At 54.8% G+C, this 9,275-nt stretch overlaps 1 protein-coding gene across 2 annotated transcripts in view; it reads left to right on the top strand.

The window, feature by feature from the left end:
* Nucleotides 1–4,744: 4,744 nt before the first annotated feature.
* Nucleotides 4,745–9,275, top strand: part of DOCK1 (dedicator of cytokinesis 1) — a 535,058-nt gene continuing 530,527 nt past the window's right edge. For both annotated transcript variants that reach the window (XM_060098409.1, XM_060098408.1), the window contains exon 1: nt 4,745–4,930. In XM_060098409.1, coding sequence (XP_059954392.1) covers nt 4,885–4,930 — 46 coding nt within the window. In that variant the 5' untranslated portion in view covers nt 4,745–4,884. The remainder of the gene's footprint in view (nt 4,931–9,275) is intronic.

Raw genomic sequence — 9,275 nt, 5'->3', positions numbered from 1 at the left:
AGTAGTTGCGGCACGCAGGCTCAGTAGTTGTGGCTCGTGGGCTCTAGAGCACCGGCACGGTAGTTGTGGTGCACGGGCTTAGTTGTTCCACGGCATGTGGAATCTTCCTGGACCAGGGCTCAAACCTGTGTCCCCTGCGTTGGCAGGCAGATTCTTAACCACTGCGCCACCGGGGAAGTCCTCTTATATTTATTGTCTTTAAAAATCTAGAACAGTTCTTTCCCATCCACCCATTTTTTCCCAATAATACTGACTTGTTGATGACACCAGACCAGTGTCCTACAGAAGAGACTACCTTCTATCTTCATCTGACTGTACAGATATTCCTCAACTTACAGTGGGGTTAGGTCCCAATAAATCCATTGTAAGTTGAAAATATAGTAAGTTGAAGATGTATTTAACACACCTAACTTAACAAAACTCATCGCTTAGCTGAGCCTACCTTAAACGTGCTTAGAACACTTAAGTTAGCCTACAGTGGGGCAAAATCATGTAACACAAAGCCTGTTTTATAAGAAAGTATTGAATATTTCATGTCATTGATTGGATACTGTACTGAAAGTGAAAAGCAGAATGGCTGGTTGTCTGGATACCAATGATTGTATGTGTATTGGTCATTTCTCCTCCTGATTGCAGGGCTGACTGGGAGCTGTAGCTCCCAGCTGCTGTCCTGCATCACGAGATAGAATTGGACTGTGTATCATTAGCCCAGGAAAAGATCAAAATTCAGAATTCGAGGTAAGTTTTATACTGAATGCACATCACTTTTGTACCATCCTGAAGTTGAAAAATCTTAAGTCGAACCATCCTAAGTCGAGGGCCGTCGGGGGTTCTTGTAATGTCATTTAACCTTTTGCTCAATCTCCTCTATTTTCTGTAAACTGGAATTTAGGTCTAAAGTCTTGAATATACTTTTTTTTTTTTTTTGGATTATACTTTTCAGTTCTGTGCGACATTATGTACTCTGACCACATGCCTGGTCATGTAATATGATGCTAACATCTGCTGCTGGATCAAAGGGGCAGCAACTAGATGCCTCACTGCAGACCCCGTACCTCCTCTTTCAGGTGGCCAACAGTCTGTGGTTAAGCCCCTGATGAAGTGTGTAAAATCCCTGCATCCCTGTCCTACTCTCATCTGCTCACCACCCTTCCTCACCAGATAAACATGTCCACCTCCCCCATTCACTGTGCCTTCTGGTACCTCCACCAGGCAAGATTTTGCTGAATTTATCTCGAGTTTGCATTGTGAATATGGAAAATTTTTTCAAATAAAAAAATTAATTTAAATTAAAAAATATTTATTATTTATTTGGCTGCACCAGGTCTTAGTTGCATGGGATATTTATCTATTTACCTAACTATTTATTTATGGCTGCGTTGGGTCTTTGTAGCTGAACGCGGGCTTTCTCTAGTTGCAGTGAGCAGGGGCTACTCTTCATTCTGGTGTGCGGGCTTCTCACTGCGATGGCTTCTAGTGTTTCTCACTGCAGTGGCTTCTCTTGCTGGGGAGCATGGGCTCTAGGCGGGCGGGCTTCAGTAGTTGTGGCTCGCGGGCCCTAGAGCGCAGGCTCAGTAGTTGTGGCGCACGGGCTTAGTTGCTCCACTGCATGTGGGATCTTCCCGGACCAGGGATTGAACCCGTGTCCCCTGTATTGGCAGGCAGATTCTCAACCATTGCACCACCAGGGAAGTCCCTGCACGGGATCTTTAGTTGAAGCATGTGAACTCTTAGTTGAGGCATGTGGGATCTAGTTCCCTGACCAGGGATCGAACCCGGGCCCCCTGCATTGGGAGAGCAGAGTCTTAGCCACTGGACCACCTGGGAAGTCCCAATTTTAACTTTCAAAAATTAAAACTGTAATATCAGTTATGTTTTTTCATGGCTCCATCGCAAGATTCTGCCTTATCTTGGGAGGGGGTCACTAGTCTGAACGCCCACTGATGCTTAGGACTGGGCTACTCAGAGCCACAGTGCTCTTGGGCGGGTCACACCTGCAAGCACGGCAGAGATCCAAGTCCTGCGTGATGCCTGGGAGGTATGGCTGAGCTCTGTGGCCCAGCCACGTCAACTCAGGAGTTAAAAATGCCAACTCACTATAACCACCCAGGGCTCGTGGAATTGGAGATGATGCCAGTCTGGAGCTCAAGCAACCACAGGGAAAGGAGCCAGGGCCCAGACTCGATTTAGAGCCGCAAGATGATACCACTGTCAGAGTCAGCCAGGGAACGCCGACAAACCTCTCAGTGCTTCAGGGACAGTGGCCAAACATCGCAATAATGGGACCAAAACTTCATTGTCTCCAACACATGGTCTGTGGTCCATCTGGAGTTTTAAAATTCTTATTTAGAAATTTATTTTTATGAGTGTCTTACAAAAGTATACAAATCCCACTCCACATTTATTTATCTATTCAGTGGGTCACCTTTATCAGGGTGAAAGTGGAAACTGCTCTAGAAAATGTTAACCATCATGTTATGAAGCAAAAAACCTGGGGGCAGCATCAGATGAGGAAACCAAGCAGAGCTAGAGGATGTCTTACCTGTTCAGCAATATCTTCACCTTTGATCCTCAGAAGAGCTGCGTGAGGTTGGTACCATTACCCCTAGTTTATATGTAGGGCTCTCAGAAGCCTAAGGCTTACAAGCAGAAAATGCTAGAAATGGAAGAACGGTCACACAGCTGGCAATGGCAAGGCCAGGACTCTGAGATGTGCGTGGCTCTCAAGCCCCTGGTCTTTCACTACAATATGCCATCTTCCCCAACATGTAGCCACACAAGCAAAACTAAAATTGGGCACAAGACAGATCAGTATCACTAAAATGTTTTCCAGGTTTTCCTTGCAGAATTTCAAGTTCCTAACAAGACCTACAAGGCCCGTCTACTGCAGGCCCATTTCTTGGCCCTTTTCCCCTGCTTCCCTGTGCTTCAGCCACAGTGACCTATAAGTTCCTTGAAGGATTTGTGCTCCTTCCCACCCCAGGGCCTTTGCACATGCTGTTCCCTCTGCTAGTCTCTGCTTTTCCTTAAAGTCTTGGCTTTCTCTGTTTTCTCAGGGAAGCCCATCCTGATTTGGAGTAGGTCAGGCCGACATGTCATTTGTCTCAGAGTGCCCTACTTCTCTTGTACAGCACTTTCACCGTGCTTCTCCTTCAAGGGTCCGAGTCACCAGGCCACGGGGTCAGGGCCTGAGCTCCTGAGGTTTCTTTCTACAGGAGGGTTTAAGTGTGTACATGAGGTTGTGTGTGATTGGAGCTCAGTCTCCTTCCTTCTGTGGGACTTAAGTTCCTTATCAGTAAAGCAGGGCCTGCAATTTTCTATAAATCAGTGGTTGATGTCCGTGAACTCTCAAGTCATATATTATCCTCTGTACGTAGGAGGTTGCCTCTCAGCCATCCAAACTGACAAGCCCTTAGGGCATTCTCAAGTGTTTAATTAATGTATGTTCTGGGTGGAATGTTGAGATTTCCCTTTCTCAAAGTGGTCCCAAGGAGAGGTGATGGGCATTACCTACAGCAGAATGGTGGCCTTCCTGGCCTTTCCTAGGCCCTACCAGCCCCTCCCCAGCTCTGCCGTCCAGCGCTGTCCCTACCCCACGGGGCTTTCCAATCTTTTTTTACCTTCCTTCGTCCAATCCTTGAAGGCTTTCAGGCCTACTGCCTTGTCACTGGCTCTTGGGGTCATGAGGAGGCGGCCAGCCAGTTAATATTCCATGACACCCAATTTACTCCATTTTACGGGCTGTCTTCATTCTGAAGCTGTCTCATTCCTCCTTTTCTTGGTTTTGACCTTTTCTATTCTTTTCTGAAATTATGGTAAAAATAACTGTGTGTGTGTGTGTTGTTATAAATTTTTCCTTGGAGAAATCTGAAGCCTCATCTTCTACTGCTGTGGAAAACACAACAGTCTGAGAACTCTGACAGGGTGAAGACCACGTTCCTAAGAGGCCAGTGTGTCTGCTCCAGACCAGGCCCGGGGTTTCCTCTCCAGGACAGCATCTCTTCCCCTCTTTCCCCACTTCACAGACCTTGAGTCCTACTCAGCTGGCAGAAGTTTCTGGGGGCCCAAGGAGGCTAAGGTCTCTGGGCCCCAGCGGGGCCTTGCCTGCCTTTCCCTCTTGGCCTCTCCGGGTAAATGCACTCATTCCACACTCCAGCGAGAGGTCACCTCCCCGGTAAGCGCTCCCTGACCAGCACTGCACCATCTCCTCCCGCCAGCCCTGGGTGTCCCCGCTCAAGCACGAGGAGCCGACCCACCTCTTGTAATTCTGTTCATCACCTCCCCACCCCTAGCTTGGCTAGTGTGGTGCTCCTAGCGCACCCGGGCACTGGGTAGGTGCTCAGTTAATGTTTGTCAAATGAATGAATGAACCACGTGCTCCGGGAAGGCTCCTCCCAGGGAACCTGCGGGTTTGCTCAGCTCCAGGCCTCCCCCCCACCAAGGCGGAAACTGAGTTGGGGACGTCCCATCACCGCGCGCCAGTCTAACCCGGGGCTGTGCAAGCCACAAGCTTCACAAATTGCCAAGAATCCCCCTGCCCACCTGCCGGCCAGGGCGCACCCCTCTCAGTGTATGAGATCCAGCCCCCGGGAGGGCTCCGTGGATAAGGGGGAGACGACGGCCCTGCGGGGCTTCTCCTCGGCGGGTGGGGTCGTGGGGCACGGACCCCGCCCGCCGCCGTCCCGCCTCCCGCCGGCGCTCCCGGCCTTTCCCATCCGGCCCGCGACGCTCCGCCCGCCCCGCCCCACATGACACCGCCTCCGCCGCAAACTTTTTCCACCCCATCCTGTCGCGGCTCGAAAGGAATGGAAAATGGCGGCCTAGGCGCGGAGTTTCCTGGCGGAGCGGCGGCGGCGGCCTGGGCGCCGGGACGCGGGCGGCGGCATGACGCGCTGGGTGCCCACCAAGCGGGAGGAGAAATACGGCGTGGGTGAGCACCTCCCGCGCGCCGCGCTCCGGGCCGGCGGGGCGGGGCGGGGGCGCCCGGGAGCCTGTTGCCGGCGGCCCGGGCGGCGCGGGCGGGACGCGGCGGGGCCGCGGAGGCCGGGAACCCGCGTCCCCGCCCTGCCCGCCTGAGGGTCCGTCGGCGGGCACTGCCCACTCGGACCCCGGGCGCACGCTGTCCCCGCGCCCGCTCCGGAGCCCGCGCGAGCCGGGCCGGGGACACGCGGGGGTGGGGGGAGGCTTGTGTCACTTCCCGAGGGTGTCCCCTCCGACGTCCAGCTCTCGGGCGGGCACCCCGGCGGCGGAGCCTTCCAACCCCCGGGGCTGCCCCCGACGCCTCGACCCCAGCTGGGCCGGGCCGGGCCGGGCCGGGCCGGGCCGGGAGGCCCCGGCGGCATTGTTCGGCCGCGCCTTTTTTGCTTTTCGGATGAAGTTGTGCTCAGTGTCTGCGGCTCCGGGCGGACAGTTTCAAGTTGCAGCGACCAGAGCGAAGAACTGTGCTCTCCCCCGGTGGGAGGTGGCGTGTGCGACCGGGGCTGGCCGATCTCGCCGCCTGCCGCTCGGTGGTCCTGGCCTGGAAGGCGCGGGACCCTCGGAAACCAGCGGCCGAGCGCTCCGGGGTCCCCGGGGCCGGGAGCGGGTTGCGAAGGGCGGGGACCTGTTTTGGCTCCGCTGTTTTCTGTCGCTTCCTGGAGGGAGTAGGGAGGGTCGGCTGCAAGTTTACGTTTCGGACCAAGTACACATTCCAGAGTCGGAGGCTCTCCTTCATGGCAAAGCAAGCAGTCCCCCAGACCCCGTGCGCTTGCCGCCCTCCTGGCGGGGGTTGGTAGCCTGGCCTGCGGAGGCCTGTGGGTGCTTTGCCTTCTCTTAACTTGCGCACCGGACGCTCTCTCTGGGCCCGCGGCTGGTCTCCCCCTCCGCACGGCTTCCCAGTTGGCTTCAGTCCCTCTTTGCTCCTGCTCCACGATCCAGAGGCGTCCTTGAGTACCTCTTCAGCCAGGCTGCACGCTGCCTGACTTGCAAGGCCTTTTGTAGCCTTGGCCTCCCCTCCGAAGCCAGGTGGTGCCCTCCTGGGGTTCCAGACCCTGCGGCCCGCCCCGCCCTGCCCTCCGGACCCTGAGCCTTTGCAGGGGAGCAGCCCACTCCCGCTGCTGGTGTGGTTTGGCCCTCCCACTTTTGGGAAGCCTGGGTGGTTCTGGCCCCCAGGGTTCTCTCTTTTCTTTCTGTGATGCTTCTGCTAGATGCCAGGGACGTAGAGCGGAGCTGGCCTAGACATTGGGACGGTTCTAGGTCCCCTCTGGGCCTGCAGGGGCTTGTTGCACAGGTGGCGCTGCTTCAGGACCACTGTGGCTGAATGCCCTTCCCACCCCTGTTTTAGAGGTGGGGCCTCTGAGGCTCAGGCACATCTACAAAGGCCAGCGGCAGAGCTGGGCTTCCGAGTGCAGCTGAGTTTGTAAGCAGCATCCTGTGCCCATTCAGCTGGTTTCAGCCCCGATAGAAAGGTCCTCATCGATCCACATTGGATGAGGGAGGTTTGGGTGTGGAGATTCCTGCTGGATCAACTTCGGGTGTGGGGCGGCATGGGGGGGTGTCTGGGCTGCAGTGAGCCTGCTGGGATGCTGTGTGTGAGGGGAGGGCTGAGGGCAGACCCTCAGGGAACGCAGTGCTTAGAGATGGAAGAGAAGCTGGAGCCCTGGGGAGAGGCGGGGGCCAGGCAGGGGGTAGCAGAGCCCACCGCTCCTGCTCAGGACTTGCCCTCTCAGTCCTGTGTGGTGGAGACTACTGTCCCTCCCACTTCTCAGAGGCAAAGGACAGTCTAGCGCCACTAGTAAGTGCTCCATCCTGAAGCTGAACCCTGGTGGTGGCTCTAGAGTTCATGGTCACCCCACTGTGCTCACCAGGAGATGGGCGAGGGACCTCTCTTTAAGGTCACTTTGATACCCTTGGCTCCCAGGGTGACCTGGATGGTGTCAGTGAGAACCCTGGAGGTGTCCATACCTGTGGAGTGACTTGTGTCTCATGACCAAAGGGAACATTCACAAGTAGAGACCCACAAGCAGGGTCTCCCCACTGGGGAGGCAGCTGTGTGTCCTTCCCACGGTAAGTCACACGCCTTCCAGAAGCTTTGCTAGCGCTCACAGCAGCGACTTCTAACATCACACCTTTGGCTAATACTTTGGTTTTAGGAAAACTCCAAGTTGAAAAGTTTCCAGAGAAGAAGAGTATCCTGGAGGGTTTGGAGCCAGTTCTGGGAAGGATGTGAGTGGCTGTCAGGCAGGGGAGATGGGAGGGGGTTGTCCTGCCTAGTTTCACCAGGTGGAGAGGACCAGACAGCACAACTCTTTCAGCAGCGGGAGGAACTTTAAATAACTGGACCCCCTGTCGGGGAGGGCGTGCAGGACTGGAGCTCCTAGAGTTCCCGATTTGGGGCAGGGGAAGCCGAGGACGCTTGAGTCAGGCTGCCCTCTTGTCTGGGAGTTTGCCTGGGGAGGATTCCGCTGGTTCTCAGGGAGTGGGCTGGCTAGGAAGCTGTAAGTGTTGGATGTAGGGATTCATTTCCATGAGTTGAATTCCTCTTTCTGCCTAAGGGAAAATTACTGGAGATCCCCTTTACCAACGACAGCGTTTTTTGGGGGAGCCTCACAACAGGACTGTGTTTCCCTAGATGGGCCCTGGTGAGTCTGTGGGCGGCCAGGCTTCCACCCGGCCAGTGACTTGGCCAGTAAATGAAACACGAGGGGAGAGAAAATGGTAAAACTCCATCTCATTTGGAAACATGAATCACAGCTCATTGTTTGCAAGTACTTAGAATCTGTTAGAAGCATTGTTTGTAAATGAGACACTTCAGTTATTTATTTACTTTGTGGAATCAGGAAAGGAGTAAACAGCTGATCTGTTGCTTGCTCAGCAAAGGCAGGAAACGCTGGTTTCCCCCCTGCCCCCGCATTCATGGTGGTGGTGGTGGTGGTGGGGGGGGGGTCACCTGTGAAATTGACCAGCCTGTTAATTTCTCCCCTTGGGCTTGAGTTTGGTGGGTGTTTACAGACCTGGTTTATTAACAGGGACATGAACTTTGACCTAACTGTCACATTGAGGGGTTGGACCAGATGAACTATCCTGTCATCCCCCAACTAGGCAGAGTCCTAACGTCCCAACACCAGTGAAATTGTTTGTGTTCACGTGGATCCTGTTCTTCAGATGAGGTGAAAAGATGCAGCCGTCACATCTGAGGCTGGCATGCTCACATCTCAGTGATGGCATAGAAGGCAGAATAACGGCCCTCCAAGTGTCCAGGACGCGTGAATGTGGTGTGTGACACGGCAAAAGGGACTTGGCAGATGAGATTACGGCTGTAAACCCTGAGGTGCGGAGGTGGTCCTGGGTTACCCACGTGGGCCCCCAAAGCAGAGAACTTTCTCTGTCTGCTCGCACAAGAGCGATTCAGCAGCAGCGGAGTCAGAGCGATCCCGAGCCTGGGAGGGTTCCATGCCTGGATGCTGGCCCGGAGATGTCGAGGTCCACTTGCTACCAGGCAGGGGCCTCAGGGAGCTGAGGTTGGCCCCAGCTGACAGCCAGCAGGGAAATGGGGACCTCAGTCCTGCAATTACAGCTGGATTCTGCCGGCACCCCTGAATAAGCCTGGAAACAGTCATCCTAGAGCCTCCCGTGGAACCCAGCCAACCAACACCTCGACTTTGAGACCCAGAGCCACTGGGTATCTGACCTGGAGCACAGTGAGATAATGAATGCAGGTGGTTTTCCACTGCCAAGGGTGTGGTGATGCGTTATGGCAGCAGTAGAACAGGAATGGACGTGGTGTGGAGAGCAGCCTGGGCGAGACTGCGGTTCCCCTTCGAGCCTTTAGCTTTGCTACAGGCAGATTGAACGAGCACCAGTGACCTCAGCGTGCCCTTCACGCTCCGCTCCAGGCAAACCTCAAACAGGGGATGTGGGCACTGGCACCGAGACATCTTTAACTTCTGCCTCTTAGTTGTCCTGTGGCCCTTGAGCAAGTTATTCCTGCTTTCTTAGCCTCAGTTTCCTCATCTGGAAAGTGGACCCAAGCCTGCCTACTGCAAAGACCGGTGGGGATTCACTGAGATCATGTCCTCAGAGCACAAAGCCCTGAGATCAGCGTTTGCGATAAGCCAGGTATGCCATGGAGCGGTGCTTTTAGTAATTTTTTTTTTTTTTTTTTGGTGATATGCGGGCCTCTCACTGTTGTGGTGTCTCCCGTTGCGGAGCACAGGCTCTGGACGTGCAGGCTCAGCGGCCATGGCTCATGGGCCCAGCCGCTCCGCGGCATGTGGGATCCTCCCGGGCCGGGGCAC

The sequence above is a fragment of the Mesoplodon densirostris genome, chromosome 1 (assembly GCF_025265405.1).
Source record: "Mesoplodon densirostris isolate mMesDen1 chromosome 1, mMesDen1 primary haplotype, whole genome shotgun sequence".
Lineage (NCBI taxonomy): Eukaryota > Metazoa > Chordata > Mammalia > Artiodactyla > Ziphiidae > Mesoplodon > Mesoplodon densirostris.
Note: the sequence above shows the minus strand (reverse complement) of the source record. Positions and strands in the feature narration are given on the sequence as shown.